At 40.7% G+C, this 23,039-nt stretch overlaps 1 protein-coding gene across 1 annotated transcript in view; it reads left to right on the top strand.

Moving 5' to 3' along the window:
* LOC109898161 (cytosolic phospholipase A2) overlaps positions 1-22,421 on the top strand; it is a 49,389-nt gene extending 26,968 nt beyond the window's left edge. The window contains exons 11-18 of the mRNA XM_020492998.2: positions 1,872-2,009; positions 2,185-2,274; positions 3,051-3,116; positions 9,276-9,521; positions 16,522-16,706; positions 19,686-19,875; positions 21,218-21,375; positions 22,048-22,421. Of these exons, the coding sequence (XP_020348587.1) occupies positions 1,872-2,009; positions 2,185-2,274; positions 3,051-3,116; positions 9,276-9,521; positions 16,522-16,706; positions 19,686-19,875; positions 21,218-21,375; positions 22,048-22,185 (1,211 nt within the window). The 3' untranslated portion in view covers positions 22,186-22,421. The remainder of the gene's footprint in view (positions 1-1,871; positions 2,010-2,184; positions 2,275-3,050; positions 3,117-9,275; positions 9,522-16,521; positions 16,707-19,685; positions 19,876-21,217; positions 21,376-22,047) is intronic.
* The last annotated feature ends 618 nt before the right edge of the window (positions 22,422-23,039 follow it).

Raw genomic sequence — 23,039 nt, 5'->3', positions numbered from 1 at the left:
GGCCATAAAGATCATCAAGGACAACAACCACCCGAGCCACTGCCTGTTCACCCCGCTATCATCCAGAAGGCGAGGTCAGTACAGGTGCATCAAAGCTGGGACCGAGAGACTGAAAAACAGCTTCTATCTCAAGGCCATCAGACTGTTAAACAGCCACCACTAACATTGAGTGGCTGCTGCCAACACACTGACACTGACTCAACTCCAGCCACTTTAATAATGGGAATTGATGGGAAATGATGTAAAATATATCACTAGCCACTTTAAACAATGCTACCTAATATAATGTTTACATACCCTCCATTATTCATCTCATATGTATATGTATATACTGTACTCTATCATCTACTGCATCTTTATGTAATACATGTATCACTAGCCACTTTAAACTATGCCACTTTGTTTACATACTCATCTCATATGTATATACTGCACTCAATACCATCTACTGTATCTTGCCTATGCCGCTCTGTACCATCACTCACTCATATATCTTTATGTACATATTCTTAATCCCCTTACACTTGTGTCTATAAGGTAGTAGTTTTGGAATTGTTAGCTAGATTACTTGTCGGTTATTACTGCATTGTCGGAACTAGAAGCACAAGCATTTCGCTACGCTCGCATTAACATCTGCTAACCATGTGTATGTGACAAATACAATTTGATTTGATTTGACAAACAAAGGATTATGCAAACAGTTATTCCAATACAATGAATGAAGCTGTCAACATATTGACCCCAGGCATTCTTGTCGTTATAGTGCTGTAGGGTGAGAAGGAACATCAACAATGTGTATGTGTTAGTGCTGGGAATTGCCAGCGACCTCACGATATTATCAAGATACTGATTCTCACAATTCTATATGTATTGCGATTCGATACTGTGATTTTATTAGGGTTTCGATGTTCCAAACATATGGCTCCCCATATGTCTGCTGCAGAGGGAAAATAGAGAGCCATGAGAAAACATGTTTTGATTAGTCATGGAAATAAATGTGCTGAAAACAAATTGACTGCCTATTTAAAAAGGAGATGGAGAACAAGCTATGAAGGAAATAGGGGCAGGTACAGCCAACTAGCTCAAAAATAGTGATATTGTCAAAATGACATATCATCAAAAATATAATCCCGATATGTAACTATATATAGATGTAAAATGGACCTCAAAACAGTCCTTAGGGGAAACCAATCCCGTGTTAGGGTGACTGAGTCCATTACTGTATGCTGAGTCATTGGTACTGTGACCAACGTATTTGTAATAATATTCATGCAAATTAATGTTGGTGTTCCAGTGTATTTTACAGATTAGCTGGTATAGAATATTAAATCGGTTAGTCATTTACCTTTTTGTTTTACTGTAAATCCCACACCTTCTATCTCTGATGTGACAAGGTAACGCTGTCACAACTACTCCAGAGAAAGGCAAAAAATAACACCACATAATTTACAGTTCGGTAGTAACATTATACTCCTTAATCCAGGACCAATGATAGGCTGAAAGGTGATAGTGTATTGTCATTCTGAGGAACTCTTGTCAGACTTATCATGTGTGAACAGTGTGTTGTGCCTTACAATTATATGTGTGGGTGTTGTTGTGTCACTAGAGTCAGGTAGGGCATATACCCCCTGTCACCTGGTTCCAGTAATGGAGGTCATAATGACAGTTGCTTCTGGCCTGCACTGTTACTGTAAACCTGGGCTACCCTTTTTCCATAACAAAAACATACACATATTTACTGCAGGATATACACATTTTCCCAATTACATTGCACTTACAGTGTGCTCCCCTAATTAAAGAGTTAGTTAGTTACATACACGGATTGGTTTTTATCAATGGATGTTATTTTATTTAACCATTTTTTTTGACAGACTGGGTGGAGTTCAGCCCGTATGAGATTGGAATGGCAAAGTACGGAACGTTCATGACCCCTGATCTTTTTGGAAGCAAGTTCTTCATGGGAATCACTGTGAAGCAGTATGAAGAGAACCCACTACATTTCCTTATGGGTAAGAAACCCCACACATAGACACACACATACATACACAAACAACAGAATATTGCTGGCACTTCTGCATAGGACTTCCTAAAGAGATTCTTCACATGATAAGCGATCATCAAACATGATATTCATAAGTCATCACATGATATTGATGTTGATCTAGTGGGTTTATCGCTCTCCAGGGGTTTGGGGGAGTGCCTTCTCCATCCTCTTCAACAGAGTGCTGGGTGTCAAAGACACTGTCGGGGGGAGCACCATGGAGGAAGAGCTCGGTAAGAAACCACACACACTTGTCTTATAACCCCAATCCTAACCCTGACCTCTGGTCTGATCTCTGACTCAAATGAAGTCATGCACCCTGTACAGATAAAGTACCACATCATGGTCTCCTCTACAGTTAGTACAGCACACACACGTGTCTTGTATCTAATCACAGTGAAGCTCATACATTGCAGCATATAGACCTGAAGACAATGACTGTGCTTAAGCCCAAAGGCTTAGTTCCTATGTGCTGTGTTAGCCCATAGTCCCGATCCAATGTGTTGGATCTGCTCTGCACAACACAAGCCAACTGCACCTCCCATTGTAGTCTGTTTTATTTTTATTACGTACTGTACGCCTGACTCTTTGTGAACGCAGATAAATGTGATGCCAGCTCACAGATGTGAGTGTGATTCCCTTTTGGTCCAAACAAAGATAATGTTCAGCTTCCTGTCATTATTTATAACAGCTTTTTAAGTTTGTTTTATGGGCTGTTGGTGTTTGATTTGACCTTTTCGCGTGTGTTGCACATGTTGAACTCACTGCATCTGCAAGCAGGTACACCTACACCCATTCCAATAAATGCCAATTGTTTTGTGTTTGCTATGTAAGCCATTGTTGCAAATGAGTTTATAAAAAGGTAGGGCCTAAACAATTGAAAGTTAATTGGACAGCCTAATGTAAGCGATACATGTCATGCTATGATAACCTCTGTTTGAGATGGAGTGAAGACTTGGATATGAGTGAAAGTGTGATTTAAAGAAGATGTCCTTGTCTTTTCCTGCAGAACAGTTAAAGCCTCAACACATTGTGGGGGAGGACAGACTAGATAATGACGAGAGGCCTTGGAAAGGTGAGAACTGCAATATCCATGATGCATAATGATTCATACGAAATACACAGAAACCTGAATAATTGTGTGGTCTACATTATTTTAACACATTCAAACTGTTCAGGGGAAGTCATAGCCTTGATGCTGCAGTGACTGTCTGATGAGGAACAGGCTCTCTCAACATAGTGAGCTAGGTTATAGGGCTACATCATGGGCTGGATAGAAGCAGTCTACCATCTTCAGAATTGGATAATAATTGCTTTATTTGCCTCATAAAATAATAGAACAAACAATTATTTATTTTCTATCTCTCATAAAGCTGTGATTGAGAATAGCATATGCCTAGGCTGAGGCTATAGACTTTCATTCTTGTTATTTTTGAATATCACGACATGCTCGAATACCTTATGTTTTTAGGCTATTCAAATAACCTTTGGAGATGGAACTCTGTTCCATTTTATTGTTTGATTGGGAGAAAGACATGTATAAAACAATGAAGTGTAGCCTTCAGTCATATTCATAGCCTATCGAAGGGAATATAGGCTTCATTACTTTAAACAGCTTGACACTAGATAGTTAAAGGAGTGTCCATTTATAAAACAAAATTAGGTTTAGGCTATTGCCTAATGCCCATGCATCTGACAGAGAGAGAAACAATAGGCTATTTTCTGACTGGACATTGTGCTGCTTTGGGGGAATTCTCTGCTCTGTTTGGCCTATAGTCCTCTCTTGCATTCCTCTCTTTCTATATTCCTCTCGTTCTGTATAGTTGGCTATATAGTTAAAATAGGCTAAACCATTGTCTGTCACATCACAATGTTGTCACCATCAGCGACGGCAGTCAATTATCGTCGATAGACGATGCTATGGTAATATCGCCCAACCCTAGTCGTGCATGTAGGGAAGAACTGGGACGAAAGTAACACTTTTTGTTTTTTCCTAATCACTCAAAGATCGCTAGAACTAGAGAGACCATCTTTCATGACAAACAACTTATGTACACTGAGTGTTAAAAACATTAAGGACACCTTCCTAATATCGAGTTGCACCCCTCCCCCTTTGTGCCCTCAGAACAGCCTCAATTCATCAAAGCAAGATGTCAAAAGCGTTCCACAGGGATGCTGGCCCAATGCTTCCCACAGTTGTGTCAATTTGGCTGGATGTCCTTTGGGTGGTGGCATATTCTTGATACACATGGGAAACTGTTGAGTGTGAAAAACCCAGTAGCATTGCAGTTCTTGACACAAACCGGTGCGCCTGGCACCTACTACCATACCCCATTCAAAGGCACTTAAATATTTTGTATTGCCCATTCACCCTCTCAATGGTAAACATACCCAATCCATGTCTCAATTGCCTCATGGCTTAAAAATCCTTATTTATTCTGTCTCCTCCCCTTCATCTACAGTCATTGAAGTGAATTTAATGGTCAACTGTAGGAGGAAGGTATATGGTGGGTGCAATTAAGCTTAGAATGTAGTGAGTGTTGGGAAAACGATCATATGTGGCAGGCATTGATAAGGGAAGAGAGTCATGTATTAGTGATGAAGGGGGCCAAGGTCGGGTCATGTTAAGGGAGAAGGAAAACGTTATTGCCCGTATCACTTAGTTTCCTGCCTAGCAATAAAGATACAATGTTTAGCAAGAAGGAGGAGGCTCCAACAAAGTGGGATACATATACCACCACTATTGTAAATATGTTTTTGTCGGTTCAGCTGTTCGATTCTTTGGGAAGAATCAACTTGGTTTAAGCTTTCGTAGTGTCCGTCGAGTTCTTACTCTGATAATTACAACCTAACACAGTCAGGTTTTGACACACCTACTCATTCAAGGGTTTTTCTTTATTTTCAATATTTTCTACATTGTAAAATAATAGTGAAGACATATAAACTATGAAATAACACATATGGAATCATGTAGTAACCAAACAAAATGGTTAAACAAATCAAAATATATTTTTTATTTAAAATTCTTCAAAGTAGCCACCCTTTGCCTTGATGACAGCTTTGCACACCCTTGTTATTCTCTACCAGCTCACCTGGAATGATCATCCGACAGTCTTGAAGGAGTTCCCACATATGCTGAGCACTTGTTGGCTTCTTTTCCTTTACTCTGCGGTCCAACTCATCCTAAATCAGGTTGGGTGATTGTGGAGGCCAGGTCATCTGTTGCAGCACTGTCACTCTCCTTCTTGGTCAAATAGCCCCTGCACAGACTGGAGGTGTGTTTTGGATAATTGTCCTGTTGAAAAACAAATGATAGTCCCACTAAGCGCAAACCAGATGGTATGGCATATTGCTGCAGAATACTGTGGTAGCCATGCTGGTTAAGTGTGCCTTGAATTCTAAATAAATCACAGACTGTGTCACCAGCAAAGCACCCCCACACCATCACACCTCCTCCTCCATGCGTCAAGGTGGGAACCACACATGCGGAAATCATCCATTCACCTAATCTGCATCCCACAAAGACACGGCGGTTAGAACCAAAAATCGCTATTTTGGACTCATCAGACCAGAGGACAGATTTCCACCGGTCTAATGTCCATTGCTCGGGTTTCTTTCCCCAAGCAACTCTCTTATTATTATTATTATTATTATTATTATTAGTGTCTTTTAGTAGTTGTTACTTTGCAGCGATTCGACCATGGAGGCCTGATTCACACAGTCTCCTCTGAACTGTTAATGTTGAGATGTGTCTGTTATTTGAACTCTGAAGCATTTATTTGGACTGCATTCCGAGGTGCAGTTAACTCTAATGAACTTATCCTCAGCAGGAGAGGTAACTCTTGGTCTTACTTTCCTGTGGCAGTCCTCATGAGAGCCATTCATCATAGCTCTTTATGATTTTTGCGACTGCACTTGAAAAAACTTTCAAATTTCTTGAAATGTTCTGTATTGACTGACCTTAATGTCTTAAAGTAATGATGGACTGTCATTTCTCTTTGCTTATTTTAGCTGTTTTTGCCATAATATGGACTTGGTCTGTTACCAAATAGTGCTATCTTCTGTATACCACCCCTACCTTGTCGCAACTGATTGGCTGAAATGTAAAAAACATTTTTTTTTAAAGATATTCCACAAATGAACTTTTAACAAGGCACACCTGTTAATTGAAATGCATTCCAGTTGACTACCTCATGGTTGAGAGAATGCCAAGAGTGTGCAAAGCTGTCATCAAGGCAAAGGGTGGCTACTTTGAAGAATATAAAATATATATATTTATTTAACACTTTTTTTTTGGTTACTACATGATTCCATATGTGTTATTTCATAGTTTTGATGTCTTCAGTTTTCCACAATGTAAAATTTTTTTTAAATAAAGAACCCTTGACTGAATAGGTGTGTCCAAACTTTTGACTGGTACTGTATATACTGAACAAAAATATAAACGCAACATGTGACATGAGCTGAAATAAAAGATCCCTGTAATTTTCTCAAATTCTCACATTTTTCTCAAATTTTGTGCACAAATTTGTTTCCATCCCTGTTACTGAGCATTTCTGCTTTGCCAAGATAATACATCCACCTGACAGGTGTGGCGTATCAAGAAGCGGATTAAACAGCATGATCATTACACAGCTGCACCTTGTGCTGGGCACAATTAAAGTCCACTCTAAAATGTGAAATTTTGCCACAACACAATGCCACAGAGCGTGCAATTGAGGGAGCGTGCAATTGGCATGCTGACTGCAGCAATGTCCACCAGCGCTGTTGCCAGAGAATTTTATATTAATTTCTCTACCATAAGCCACCTCCAACGTCGTTTTAGGAATTTTGCAGTACGTCCAACCGGCCTCACAACTACAAACCACATGTAATCACGCTAGCCCAGGACCTCCACATTCAGCTTCTTCACCTGCGGGACAGTCTGAGACCAGCCACCTGGACAGCTGATAAAACTGAGGAGTATTTCTGTCTGTAATAAAGTCCTTTTGTGGGGAAAAACTAATTCTGATTGACTGGGCCTGGAAGGGCATAGGCCCAACCACTGGGGAGCCAGGCCCACCCATGGCTGCGCACCTTCCCAGTCATGTGAAATCTGTAGATCTGGGCCTAATGAATTTATTTCAATTGACTGAATTCCTTACATGAACGGTAACTCAGTAAAATTGTAAAAATTGTTGCATGTTGCTTTTATATTTTTGTTCAGTATATTTTTAACCACTAACCTGTCGCTAAAGGATCATGTGAGAAGCTTCAAGTCAATTAATTAAGACATAATTCTAATGATGTCATATATCATTTTCAAACATTCCGTCACTTGTTGATATTTTGCTAACATTATAAAATCAATATGAACTAGAGGAGACCAAATGGCCTGTGCTTAAACATTTCGTATTTTCTTTTTCAGGTCATCAGTTAACATTTGTACCACCCATCTCTCCTGTAACTTCTCCCAGGCGAACACCCAAGACTAGCTAGCATGATACTTGAAACCTATCCGGTCTCATTAGATGGGTTAAGAAAATTACATATGTTTGGAATCTTAAACAACATAACTGTACAACCGAAAAACACTTCTGGGGACATTTTTTACTTACATTGCTCAAAACCACTTTTTGTTGATAACTCTGTGAAGCATGGTCGATCTGGGCTGTTTTTTGTTGTTGTTGGGAGCTCGTCCTCCGCATTAGGAACATGCTGACTCCTCTACATCATTCAAGCTTCTGTCTTATCTGAGAAAATGGGTGTTTTACTTTAATCCCGGCTCTCCCCTTGCCTTGTAGTATCAGATAATATACCTACTATGCAGTACAGTTCATTCAGAAATTATTCAGACCACTTCCCGTTTTCCACCTTTTTGTTACTTTACAGCTTTATTCTAAAATGGATGAAGTAAAAAAAGATCTCATTAATCTACACAAATTACCCCATAATGACAAAATCAAAACAGGTTTTTAGAAATGTTTGGAAAAAACATGAATACTTAATTAACATAACTATTCAGACCCTTTGCTATGAGACTCGAAATTGACCTCAGGTGAATCCTGTTTCCATTGATCATCCTTGAGATGTTTCTACAACTTGATTGGAGTCCACCTGTGGTAAATTCAATTGATTGGACATGATTTGGAAAGGCGCACACCTGTCTATATAAGGTCCCACAGTTGACAGTGCATGTCAGATTAAAAACCATGCCATGGGGTCAAAGGAATTGTCCGTAGCTCTCCAAGACAGGATTGTGTCGAGGCTTAGATCTGTGGAAGGGTGCCAAAACATGTGGTCTGATGAAACAAAGATTGAACTCTTTGGCCTGAATGCCAAGCATCACGACTTGGGGAAAACATGGCACCATCCCTACAGTGAAGCATGGTGGTGGCAGCATCATGCTGTGGGGATATTCTTCAGCGGCAGGGACTGGGTTTTTTAGTCAGGATCGAGGGAAAGTTTAACTGAGTAAAGTACAGAGAGATCCTTGATGAAAACCTGCTCCTGAGCGCTCAGGACCTGAGACTTGGGAGAAGGTTCACCTTCCAACAGAACAACGATCCTAAGCACACAGCCAAGACAACGCAGGAGTGGCTTCGGGACAAGTTTCTGATTGTCCTTGAGTGTCCCAGCCAGACTTGAACTGGATCGAACATCTCTGGAGAGACCTGAGAATAGCTTTGCTCCCCATCCAACCTGGCAGAGCTTGAGAGGATCTGCAGAGAAGAATGGGAGAAACTCCCCAAATCCAGGTGTGCCAAGCTTGTAGCGTCATACCCAAGAAGACTTGAGGCTGTGCTTCAACAAAGTAATGAATAAAGGGTCTGAATACTTTTGTAAATGTGATATTTCAGTTTTATTTTTAATGCATTTTGCAAACATTTCGAAATACCTGTTTTTGCTTTGTCAGTATGGGGGATTGTGTTGATTAGATTGATTAGGAAAAAATAAAATTTAATCCATAATACGGCTGTAATTTCACAAAATCTGGAAAAAGTCAAGGGGTCTGATACTTCCCGACTGCACTGTATATAATATTTTTATACCTGGCCGTGTTGACTAAACGATTGAACAATTAAACTGTGACCCTCGGGAACTGTGCACTTCAGATCAAGTCCTATCAAGCACCTCTAGCCACCAAATGCATTCTGTAAACCTACTGTACATCCCATGTGGCCTCTCTTTATCAACATTGTCCCCTTCTCTCTCCCTTGCCTCCCTTCTTTTTCTCCATCTCTTCCCTCTCCAGGAGGCAAGGAGAACCCAGGGGCGGAAGATGAGTACGGAACCGCACAGAACAGCTGGGTCCAGCGAATGATCACCTCCCTCTTCAGTGGTGACTCCTTGCTCAACACGCGAGAGGGGCGGGCGGGGAAGGTTCATAACTTCATGCTAGGCCTCAACCTCAACACCAACATGCCCTTCTCTACCTTCGGAGACGTTATGTACCAGAACTCCTGCGCCTCCTTCGAGGATGAGGTTGACGCTGTCACAGGTCAGATGTCAAATCTGGAGATCAAGGAGTTCTAGATGTAACACATTCTAGATTCTAGATTCCAGATTCCAGATATATGACAGGTCTATGACCGTTCTTAGATTCTAGTTAAATCAAATCAAAGTTTATTTGTCAGGTGCACAGTACAGTGAAATGCTTACTTGCTAACTCTCCTCAACAATGACCAATCCATCAAGAATCAAATGCCAAAAGCAAAAGTAAAAAAATAACAAGTAGTAATAAAAAGTCAGATCCTCTGTGATGTGCACGCCGAGGAACTTGAAGCTTTTGACCCTTTCCACTGCAGCAAAGGTTTCCAGACTTTTTCACTCGGGGGGGGGGGGGAACACCCCAGTATTGGGGAACATCCTGTCCCCGCGCGCATGTGCCACATCTATTTCTATGGGCACAAGCACTGTTCATAACAAAAATGTTCACACCCCTCTTGTTGGTGGAGAGAATTTAGCAGGTTTAAAGCTTATTTCGTGCAATTCTGCACATTTTGTCATGGGGTTGTTAGGTTCTAATTCTCAGAGTAAAAAACTCAACAGACGCTATGGAAGTTTAAACCAAGTTTATTCTTCCCAGAGGATCAATACAGCTGCATTAGACAAAACATGTTTCCACCAACACAAGTATATACTCCAATTTAGATGCACTCCTCCTTATCTCCAACCATGACATATGTTATGGTTCAACAGGAAGACGAAGTGATGGGGTAATAAACTGTTCCTCCTCCCTTAACTTCTCTGGGATATGTAGGACGCTAGCGTCCCACCTGGCCAAAAGCCAGTGAAAATGCAGAGCGCCAAATTCAAATAAATTACTATAAAAATCTAATTTTTGTTTCACTTGTTGTGAATCCAGCCAATATGTCAGATTTCAAAAAGGCTTTTCGGCGAAAGCAAACGATGCTAAATTCTGAGGGTAGCACCTCTGTAAACAAAGAGAAAGCATTTTTCAACCCTGCAGGCGCGACACAAAACATAGAAATAAACATATAAATCATGCCTTACCTTTGACGACCTTCTTTTGTTGGCACTCCAATATGTCCCATAAACATCAGAAATTGTCCTTTTGATCAATTAATTCCATCGATATATATATATATATATCCAAAATGTAAATTTATTTGGCGCGTTTGATCCAGAAAAACACCGGTTCCAACTTGCGCAACGTGACTACAAAATATCTCAAAAGTTACCTGTAAACTTTGCCAAAACATTTTCAAACTACTTCTGTAATACAACTGTAGGTATTTTGTATCGTAAATAATTGATAAAATTGAAGACTGGATGATCTGTGCTCAATACAGGAGGAAAACAAACTAGCTAGCTTTCTGGTCATGCGCCTCTATCTACTTCTTCATTACACAAAGGAAAAAGCTCAACCAATTTCTAAAGACTGGTGACATCCAGTGGAAGCGGTAGGAACTGCAAGAACTTCCCTTAGAAATCTGGATTCCCAATGAAATGACATTGAAAAGAGTGACCTCAAAAAATTCATCTGAATGGTTTGTCCTCGTGGTTTCGCCTGCTAAATGAGTTCTGTTATACCCACAGACATGATTCAAACAGTTTTAGAAACTTCAGAGTGTTTTCTATCCAAATCTAAATACTAATAATATGCATATATTATCTTCTGGGGATGAGTAGCAGGCAGTTGAATTTGGGCATGCATTTCATCCGGATGTGAAAATACTGCCCCCTGTCACCAAGAAGTTAAGGTGTCCTGACCTGACCTCAACCCCCATGATGCCTAATCCAAAGCTCCACTCTTATCACCTATAGGCCTCCCTTAACTGCCTCCCCTCTACCCAGCACATCACAAAGCCATCTGGCTCCTACAGATAACCATTTAACTTCTGATGTAAAAATCAGTGTCTATCACTCCTCAGATACTATAGTATTACTCCTTATGTATCATGTCTCTAGGGTAACAATGTACCAAGTTTAACCAGAATCTAACAGACCCCCGTTTTGAACACTTAACTCCATACTGTTCAACATTACATAAACTTGGAAATTACCTATAAATCATTCCCTCCTCTAGAATAAATATCACTCTTATGTTCCATGTATCTCAATGCATACTTAGTCTAAATTGTTCGCAGTGTGTAGACCAACCCTCCCCCCGGCACTTATCATTCTAGCGTGTCTTCTTCAGATAGCATTTACAGTTCATCATCCCAACGGCACATGTAACTCCTGCCTGTCACATTAGATTGGCCCTTGATAATGTCCCGATTTCAATATCCTAATATATACATCCGTTTCTCCCATGTACACAAGTCTCTCACCTGAGCCGTTCTCTCTCCACGCTCACTCCACATGGGCTCTAAGCCCTCCTGCTGTCCTTACTCCGGTTTGGCTCGGACTCAGATTGGAGTGTTAAAAGTCACTGTCGCATTGAATGCTTTTGTCGCTCTTTCTTCAGCCGTTTAGGGAGGGGTTTTGAGGTTCACACACGGGTTCACTGTTTGTGGTCAAATTATTCCTACCATGCATTAATACACGATCTGACGGCACCTTCCATGATAACCTCAAAAAAGGACAGATCAGAACAACAGTTTAGTTCAATTCATATCTGTTTCAGGAAATCCAGACAAGCATTGACTATATGACAAATTATTACATTAACATTCATATCCATAATTTTGATGATTATTTGAATTGCTTGCCCTCCAATTTCAACGGAACGCCTAGCCCTAAGAAGTTTATCTCTACGACAAATGTCAAAGAGCATAGCAACATACTGTTACTGTTAAAAACATTTTCAAGTTAGTTCATACTCCCTTATTTTACTGGCAACCTCTCGGAAGAGTTATCAGATCAGGATGTTAGCACCCTAACCCATCGGGGAATCCCACACTCCATAAGCTGCTGCTCCAGTTTCAACTGTTCTGCCTTATTATTATTCGACCATGCTGGTCATTTATGAACATTTGAACATCTTGGCCATGTTCTGTTATAATCTCCACCCGGCACAGCCAGAAGAGGACTGGCCACCCCACATAGCCTGGTTCCTCTCTAGGTTTCTTCCTAGGTATTGGCCTTTCTAGGGAGTTTTTCCTAGCCACCGTGCTTCTACACCTGCATTGCTTGCTGTTTGGGGTTTTAGGCTGGGTTTCTGTACAGCACTTTGAGATATCAGCTGATGTACGAAGGGGTATATAAATAAATTTGATTTGATAAGTCCCAATCTGGTGAAATTTGTATCGAAACAAAGACAAAACGGAAATCAGCAATACACATGTCACAATCCATTTGGAGTAACTGTCATCCCTATTTAACCCCATAAGGAAATAATAGTATCTCATAAAGTAATGGTAAAATAGAGTAGAAACTGGTGTTTCTCATTCATTTTATAATTCAAGCCCACCTGTTTCTATCATTTCTAGTGAGTTTGATCAGGGCTCACCAGGTACAGGGCATTTGACACAATTAAATATTTCCCCTCCCTTTTCTTTCCCTGTCCTTCAGAAACCATTTCAAAACCTTCCAAACATTTCCATCCTTATGTATACCTAATTTAAAACTGAATTGAAAGGACCCCATCCAAAATAAATCCCACAGTATCAACACCACTAACACATATTCATAACCTGTAAGTTGTGTGTGCGTGCTGGTGTGTGTGTGGTAAACCATAGGTCAAAAACACACATGAACAGGCCTCACTTATCTGGAACTCTGTTTATGGCCTACTCAATTTCTGTATCTTTTTATATAGCATGTACTATTTATTCTCCATAAACACCGCACCACAATGTTCATGAAAAAATTTCAAAAAAAATCTTTTCAACCCCTTTGCTAATTCCTCATTACCCCACCACCCTTTCGTACATTCTAGAAATCAATTTCATAATAGAACCACATAAAATGTCTCATGAGATCAAAAAAAACTAGGCTTTCTGAGTATTTGGCCAGATAATTTAAATTTGTTACCTCTAGAATCCATTCCCCTGGCATTCTGCCTAGATTCTTCAACCCAAAGTACTTTTTCCTGTGGCAAATTTAGAGTAAAGAGTCTGTGATATTTGATCCTGGCATCTATTAAAAAGTTGGGTACGACTTGATCTCATATGTCTTCCTTCACATAAACTGTATGAACCACTATAGATCGAACCGAAAAAACACTTGCATAGCGGCATTCCCTCCGAATGCAGCAGGTTCCATTCCTACACTAATTCTTCCAATCTGATAGTCCCACATCTAAAACAGGGAGCTATCTCCTTATGCTTTGATGTTTTTTCGTTACGTTTCTTTGACTTACTTTGGCCATTGAAGCCACTGTTAGTGACTCACTGTGGCCGTATTAACTCCTCGCACGTCTGAGAATTGAGCGGCGTTATATTCCACTCTCAAAGCATCTTGCTCGATTTCATCCACAACCCCCGCAATTGCCGTTTTGATCACAGGTTTCAAACCTGCCATCAAAGCCAAAGTACAAATTCTATGAATGAACTCACGTACCCAGTCGTTTTGTAGCTAAGTACATCTATTAATTCCCCATATTTGAGCCGAATTGGTAGAATGCTCGTGTGCTTCTTTCAACGCCTCCATTGCTTTATTAAACTCCTCTAGCTCCGCTTGGAGAATCGGGGCCATCTGTCGCCATATCAATAGTTATTATTCCCCAACCTCTCCCATTTGTGTTTAGGGTGTTTTACATTTCTTAACTCCCATCTATAAAACACACGTATTAACTATTTTCCACGGTAGCGCTACCCACTTCCCCGGAGAATAGTTATGGTTTTGTACCTAATTAATTGGTCATGGCACTTAATACCTTATATTAGTACCAATACTATAGCGTCTGCAAATGTATTACTGGAGAATACAGATTCCAATATTGCACCACAAAAATCACTGTTGTTGATAACATACGTTACCAAAATTATTCATCCTTGTCTTCCTAATTTCCACATAATCTTTCATGGTTCCCCCTCCCCATAGGGCATAAACCAACCTCTCTCTGTATTGCTACTGCATGTAACTCAAACAGTGTCCGAATATCTTATTTTTTGTTTAAAGAATTTACTCACTAGCTTCTAGAACTCTCATCTTCTTCTAAAACTCATTAGTTGCTAGAAATCTCATCTTCCTAAAACTCATTATGTTCTAGAACGCTCGTCTTACAAAAACTCACTGCAGCTGGGACTTTTGTCCCTTTTACAGATCTCGCGGGGGAATACCCCCATTAGGGACCTACCCTACACTGTATTGTCACTCCTAGGTCTCGCAGAGGAAAACCTTCACTCGGGACCTATCCTCATGGATCCTACCCTAAACCTGATTTTTACCTGGATCTTGCAGAGGAAAACCTCCACTCGGGACCCATCCTTAAGGAACCTACCCTCCACTAGATATTTACAACCGGTTGTTACACAATGGGCCTACCGAATAAACTCAGGCTCTCTAGGTCCATATCCTATAATTGTTCAGCCTACGTTTTCTCATCTCCCCAAGATGTCAAAATGAGTGAATAACAGGTGTGGGAACTGTGCGTATGTTGTTTGTTGCCAGCTCCTGCTCCACTGATCTGGACTCTCTGGTTTGACTACAAATCGTGGTGAACCCTGCTCGCAGCGCCAACTGTTAGGTTCTAATTCTCAGAGTAAAAAAGTCAATGGACACAATGAAAGCTTTTTTTTTTTACGTTAGCTGACATGAGCTAGTTGATCAGGACATTTCTGACAAATTATAAATAGCTCTCTAAGGTGTGCAAAGACGAACATGCCATGACGAACTGATGATGCACTACCAAATTTCGAAATATCAGCTTGTACACTCTACTATTACTACTTTTAAAGAGTAAGTATAAAGCCAGACTGGGTTCCTTTAAAAAATTAATTGTAGGGTGCGCCCCGTCCTGCCCACCCCTTGCGCCCCCCATAGTTTGGGAACAAAAGTACTAGAGGTCTTCACTTGTCCAAAAAGTTGGAACTGATATGCATGAAATAGAGAATGGATTAAATGTTATTTTTTCCTAATCAATCTAATCAACACAATACCCCATAATGACAAAGCAAAAACAGGTATTTCGAAATGTTTGCAAAATGCATTAAGAACAGACGCGAGGACAACTAGATCTGTTCTGTATTGACCTGGTTGGATCCAGTCTTGGTCCAAACCGGGTGAGGGAAGCACTAAAGTCATTTTTTAAGCTACTTTATCAAGCATAGCTGATAAAGCGTGAGAGGAGGGAGAGAGGTTAAGGTGCCGCTCTAGCCGGCGGGGGAGGGGCCATACTGTGAGTGTGGGAAACGGGCAAGCAGGAGCAAGGGAGACATAAGAGACAGCAACCAACCAAGCCGACTTGCGCTATAGTAGTCTAATAGCTGCCATAGCTAGGTTAAAATGATTACGTAGTATCGGTCTCGACTGCATAAAACTGAGAGACACTTGTCAAGCAAGCTGTTGGCTCTTGGTAGTTGTAGCCTATCCTTCTCCTTTAACTTTTAATTACGTAATTTTAATTCCATCTTTCATTGATTAGACGTCTAACATTTGCCACACATTGAGGCTCTTTGACTGTAACCTATTGCCGCAATGATGACTTATGATTGGCCAACACAACAAGCTACACACGCCACGTCCACTCGAGTGAAAAGCAAGAGCAGCGGCAAAAATTATAGAATTTCTCTCTCTACTGCAACAGTGGCGTTCAAATCTGTATGGGCCCTTCCCAGACAAGTCGGTTAAAATTACACATACCCGAGACCCTTGACAATCATATCATATAACATCCGACCCAAACCCCTGACATTATTTAGAATTATGGATCCGGACCCTCTCGGGTCTCAGACCGGATCTTGGATCGGATCTCGGGTATTTGGGTACAGGTGGATCCATGACGACATCTACTGTGTATATATGGAAACAGTTATAACATGACCATCACACACACACCCAATCAACACACACATCCGTTCCCTTACGCATTTCTACTATAACACCTTCTGTTATTTATTCTGCATTGTATTCCATAACATTCTCAGACCCAGATGAGTTTGCTGGTATCTACGAGCCACTGGACGTGAAGAGTAAGAAGATCCACATAGTGGACAGTGGTCTGACCTATAACCTCCCGTACCCCCTCATCCTGCGCCCGCAGCGTGGCGTCGACCTCATCATCTCCTTCGACTTCTCAGCCCGCCCCAGTGACTCCAGCCCACCCTTCAAGGTTAGTAGATTGTGCAGGACAGTCACACAATTTGGACCTTTGTCCTGAGTCCCGAAACCAATCATGTCCCACATTTTATCAACAAATTCAAACATCACTAATTGTTGTTTTGTTCCATATTTCAGTCAGACATTTCAACCTGTCTCTTCCAGTCACGTTGTGCTTATGAACAAATACATATCATAATGATGTGGTACTGGTGATGTTAAACACTTCTCCAATCGTTGTTGAGATCTGATATTCTGCGCAACGCATATGCCTATTGTCAATCAATCATATTTCTCAAATCTTTTCGGGTTAAATTCCAGCTAAAATTGGAGAGGACAGTTAGGCAGTCCCTCCAGGATTCTGCGATCGCATAATTCAATGCAAAATCAACTAATCAGCGCATATTAAGTGAGAGCTCGCAATTTTGAACAATTCCCGCACTTTTAGCGCATTAAAGGGTCCAATCAAAAGCGGGTTCGTAATTTTGACAAATTACTGCACTGTTACCATGGAAAATGGCCCAATCCAACCACACGTCAACAGTTTTTCTCCCTGGCCTGTCAGCGTATTCACGTGCAAAGATGATGGGTGATTGTTGATGATGGCTGGTGCAATGAACAGAAATCAATCTCATTTGCAAACAAAAATAACAGCTAACGACCGTGCAAAACAATTTCAAAATTAACGTAAAAAAAAAACATTGCAAAATGTATCGCAGAATTTCAGAAAAGCTGCCGCAAAATCAAGCATTTTTGGCCGCAGAAATCAGTCCTGGAGGGACTGGTTAGGCCTAACAACTTGTAAAAAGTGTACTTCTGATGAAGAGCTACAAATTTAATTAAATAGACGTATTAAACTCAAAGATATAAGGTCATTTCATCAAACTTGTGAGGCTCTCCATGCTCATTAGTTTCTCATTCAACATATTTGCTGCTACTTCACTCAATCCTGTTTTAAGTCTCCCTTCCTAACTGTGTTACATTCCCTTTGCTCGCTCAGTGCAGCGGGAGCAGGTGTGGCCGGAGCATTGTGTGAAGCTGAATCAATGTCTAGGAAGATCACATAATGAATAATTAGTACTCTACATAATAGAACCAAATATAATCACATGATATAACATTACTGTTACACCAAAAACACCACCTAATTTGTTATGAGAGTTTAGGATGGTCAGCTGAATAGTAAAAAATTATAATAATAATAATGTGGGCAAATCTCAAAAGCATGCAGAATGATACAGGAAGGCTACAGTATGTGCCTTGCAAAAGTATTCACCCCCCTTGGCATTTTTCCTATTTTGTTGCATTACAACCTGTAATTTAAATGGATTTTTATTTGGATTTCATGTAATGGACGTAAACAAATTGGTCCAAATTGGTGAAGTGAAATGAAAAATATAACATGTTTCCAAAAATTCTAAAAAACAAAAAATTGAAAAGTGGTAAGTGCATATGTATTCACCCCCTTTGTATGAAGCCCCTAAATAAGATCTGGTGCAGCGAATTACCTTCAAAAGTCACATAATTAGTTAGATTGCACACAGGTGGACTTTATTTAAGTGTCAAATGATCTGTAACATGATCTCGGGTATATATACATCTGTTCTGAAAGGGCCCAGAGTCTGCAACACCACTAAGCAAGGGGCACCACCAAGCACGCGGCACCATGAAGACCAAGGGGCTCGCCAAACAGGTCAGAGACAAAGTGGTGAAGTACAGATCAGGTTTGGGTTAAAAAATATATGTCAAAAACTTTGAACATCCCACAGTGCACCATTAAATCCATTATTAAAAAATTGAAAGGATATGGCACCACAACAAACCTGCCAAGAGAGGGCCGCCCACCAAAACTCACAGACCAGGCAAGGAGGGCATTAATCAGAGGCAACAAAGAGACTAAAGATAACCCTGAAAGAGCTGCAGAACTCCACAGCGGAGATTGGAACATCTGTCCATAGGACCACTTTAAGCCGTACACTCCACAGAAATGGGCTTTATGGAAGAGTGGCCAGAAAAAACCCATTGCTTTAAGAAAATAATAAGCAAACACATTTGGTGTTCGCCAAAAGGCATGTGGAAGAAGGTGCTCTGGTCAGGTGTGACACAAATTTAGCTTTTTGGCCATCAAGGAAAATGCTATATCTGGCACAAACCCAACACCTCATCACCCCGAGAACACTATCCATCTAGCATCATGCTGTGGGGATGTTTTTCATCGGTAGGGACTGGGAAACTGGTCAGAATTGAAGGAATGATGGATGGTGCTAAATACAGGGAAATTCTTGAGGGAAATCTGTTTCAGTCTTCCAGAGATTTGAGACTGGGATGGAGGTTCACCTTCCAGCAGGACAATGACCCTAAGCATACTGCTAAAGCGACACTCGAGTGATTTAAGGGGAAACATTTAAATGTCTTGGAATGGCCTAGTCAAAGCCCCGACCTCAATCCATTTGAGAATCTGTGGTATGACTTAAAGATTGCTGTACACCAGCGGAACCCATCCAACTTGAAGGACAAGTTTTGCCTTGAAGATGGGCAAAATCCCAGTGGCTAGATGTGCCAAGCTTATAGAGACATACCCCAAGAGACTTGCAGCTGGAATTTCTGCAAAAGGTGGCTCTACAAAGTATTAACTTTGGGGGGGTGAATAGTTGTGCACGCTCAAGTTCTCATTTTTTTTGTCTTGTTACTTGTTTGTTTCCAAATAAAAAATATTTTGCATCTTCAAAGTGGTAGGCATGTTGGGTAAATCAAATGATACAAAACCCCCCAAAACTATTTGAATTCCAGGTTGTAAGGCAACAAAATAGGAAAAATGCCAAGGAGGGTGAATACTTTCACAAGCCACTGTAGTTTGTTAACATCATCGATTATTTTGATCGATTATTTTGTGTGATGATTAAGTAGTTATGAGTTAAGATAAAAGTTACAATCATTTTACTATTCCGTAGTAATCGAGATGTGAACTTTTTGACTTGTCTTTTGTATATAGGAGCTGCTTCTGGCTGAGAAGTGGGCCCGGATGAACAAGCTGCCGTTCCCTAAGATCGACCCCAAGGTGTTTGACCGCGAGGGCCTGAAAGAGTGCTACATCTTCAAGCCAATAAAGGGGGAACGGAACTGCCCCACTGTCATCCATTTTGTCCTGGTCAACATCAACTTCAGGATGTTCAAAGCCCCTGGTAAGTACTGTATATGTACAGTGTATGCCGTATGTCTGTACATGTTGTTTGTGTACATGTGAAATATGTGAGCCCTGTTTGAAAGTGATTTCCTCTTCAATTAAGCTATGTTTAGCTATAATTAATGTTATTTTAGTGACTGGTCTCCCCTATCTTGGTTTTGGTTCCTAGATCAATTCCAGTGTATTCCGATCAAGTCTGGTCTGTTTCGATGTATTCCATACATAATAGTAGGCCCCTTACTGACTGTTTATCCATAGGGAATATGCCCCTACGGAAGTTGAGGGTTTATAGTGGAGAACTGGGCCATGTGTGGGATTGGTATTTTACAAGTTGCCTAGTGGGGTGACTTATGAACCCATAAGGAGCAGATCTGTGACCAGGTGCTATGGGGGAAATCTCTCACTATGCTGGGAGAGCAGTGTGTGTAAACAGGGTAAACATCATCAGCCATAGGTACACATATATACACTGGCCTGGCCTCTGCGCTGCCTCACACACTGAATTATAGTGTTTAGGGCCTCATGACGAGGGCCACTCACATGTTGTCATACACTGATATATTTATGTCTGTGTAGGAGAGAGAGTAGGTTATATCACTGGTCTGTTAATCCCCTGTATAGTCAGACAAGTGTACCCTCATTTAGGATGCCTTAAGCTAAAGTGTGCCTTAAGCTACATTCCTAGGATGCCTTGAGCTACATGCCTTAAGCTAAGGTGTACGACCCCCGTTGAATATGGCCGGTATCATGAATGAAATAGTTGCCTGCAGAGCTGGTAAGGCTGTTTTCATGTTATCCAGAGGTAAACAAATCATTGACCAGAGCGTCAAGTGTGCGCTCTGAACGTTCAGAGAGTGAAACGAGATGGGTACAGCTAAATCTTAAGAGGGTGTGAACAATGCTGAATGGGTGTAAACAAAGAAGAGCTCTACACTAGATACCAAAACATTCAAAGGCCATTTTCGCTAAAGTGAGTTTACAAGTTTATCAACTTTCAAAGCAGAATGACTTTCCCATTGTTACTCAAAAATGCAGTGTATAATATACCATTTTGTAGCTCTGAGTCTCTACTTGTATTCCATGTCAAAAACATGATTTCAAATTTTGCTACATAAGACCGAATCCAGGTGGTGAGTCACAAATGGCTAACCATCACGTAACTTCGCCATTGTTAAAATGGATTGTCAGTGCGTAATCCACTGGAGTTGGGGCTGAAACAACCGTAGTTCTGAATTAGTCATATGATATAGGCTATTATTAGCTGTATATGACCATTTATTAGTTAGTCATAGTCCCTATCATCCTGAAATAAATATCATCCCTTTGCTGTGTGTCTGAAGGAGTGCCTCGTGAAACAGAACAGGAGAAGAAGATGGCTGACTTTGACATATTTGATGACCCCGAGACGCCGTACTCCACGTTTAACTTCCAGTACTCAAACCAGGCCTTCACACAACTCCACGACCTCATGGAGTTCAATACGCTCAACAACATCGAGGTATGTTCAGCCTTCAACAACATCACCACTGCCTACTGTACAGCCGTCTCTATGTTAGGTCAGACAGTTTTTGTAACAATTAAGTGCTCTTTAAAGAGCCAGGAATATGTTGATGCGGAGCCATACTAGTTTTGTCTGTGGTTGGTGCGTTATCGTGAAGTGCTTTTAATATCCAGGTCAAATTGATTCTTAAGCACTGTGTGTGGGTGTGTAAAAAGATCCCACGAATCAAAAAGTCAGTTCAGTCGGTCAGAACTAAAATGCCAGTGACTGAAGTGGTTTTCCAATATGACATTAGTACTGTATGTGGTAGATGGTAATGTGCATCCTGACTCCTGTTCAAACCACCCTCCACATAGAGGTGAGTTCGGTTAGCCAGAACTAATGTCTGTAAAACAATATTTCAACAACTTAAATGTCAGTTCAGCCAGACAGATTTAATGAATGTTAAACATTCCAGCAACATCAATGTTTGCTCAGTTATCCATCACGAATTATGGGTCCCCTGGACATCAAACGCCTGTGTGTAGGCCTATGCTGATTGTTTTTTTTATCTAACCTATAACCACATTGGAATTCATTATGATTGCTTGTTAACGGTCAATTGACTAACCACATGTGGAATGGATTAAACACTGTATTAACCTACACATCTTCCATCCACCTCTCTAGGTGATAAAAGAGGCAATTAAGGAGAGCATTATGTACAGGAAGGAGAATCCCTCACGCTGCTCTGTGTCCCTCTCACTCAACGAGATCCAGAACAAAATGTTCCTGAAGCGGGAGATGCAGGAGAAAGCCCGGAAGTGAGAGCCGGAATGCTGGCAGAAGCAACATCAAGCTATCAGACAAGACTTTGCGAAATGACATACAGAACCAGTCAAAAGTTATTTCTACTTTTTTTTTTTACTAAATAACACATGGAATCATGTAGCAACCAATAAAAAGTGTTAAACAAATGAAGATATATCTAAGATTCTTCAAAGTAGCCACCCTTTGCCTTGATGACAGCTTGGCAGACATGCTCTCGACAAAGTATTTATTTCAAGTTAAAGTGTACTGTTTTTATTTATTTATTTTCACCTTTATTTAACCAGGTAGGCTAGTTGAGAACAAGTTCTCATTTGCAACTGCAACCTGGCCAAGATAAAGCATAGCAGTGTCAACAGACAACACAGTTACACATGGACTAAACAATTAACAAGTCAATAACACAGTAGAAAAAAAAGTCTATATACATTGTGTGCAAAAGACATGAGGAGGTAGGCGAATAATTACAATTTTGCAGATTAACACTGGAGTGATACATGATCAGATGGTCATGTACAGGTAGAGATATTGGTGTGCAAAAGAGCAGAAAAGTAAATAAATATAAACAGTATGGGGATGAGGTAGGTAAAATTGGGTGGGTTATTTACCGATAGACTATGTACAGCTGCAGCGATCGGTTAGCTGCTCAGATAGCAGATGTTTGAAGTTGGTGAGGGAGATAAAAGTCTCCAACTTCAGCGATTTTTGCAATTCGTTCCAGTCACAGGCAGCAGAGAACTGGAACGAAAGGCGGCCAAATGAGGTGTTGGCTTTAGGGATGATCAGTGAGATACACCTGCTGGAGCGTGTGCTACGGATGGGTGTTGCCATCGTGACCAGTGAACTGAGATAAG

This window comes from Oncorhynchus kisutch, linkage group LG10, assembly GCF_002021735.2.
Source record: "Oncorhynchus kisutch isolate 150728-3 linkage group LG10, Okis_V2, whole genome shotgun sequence".
NCBI classification, from domain to species: Eukaryota; Metazoa; Chordata; class Actinopteri; order Salmoniformes; family Salmonidae; genus Oncorhynchus; species Oncorhynchus kisutch.
This window is presented reverse-complemented; position numbering and strand designations above follow the sequence as displayed.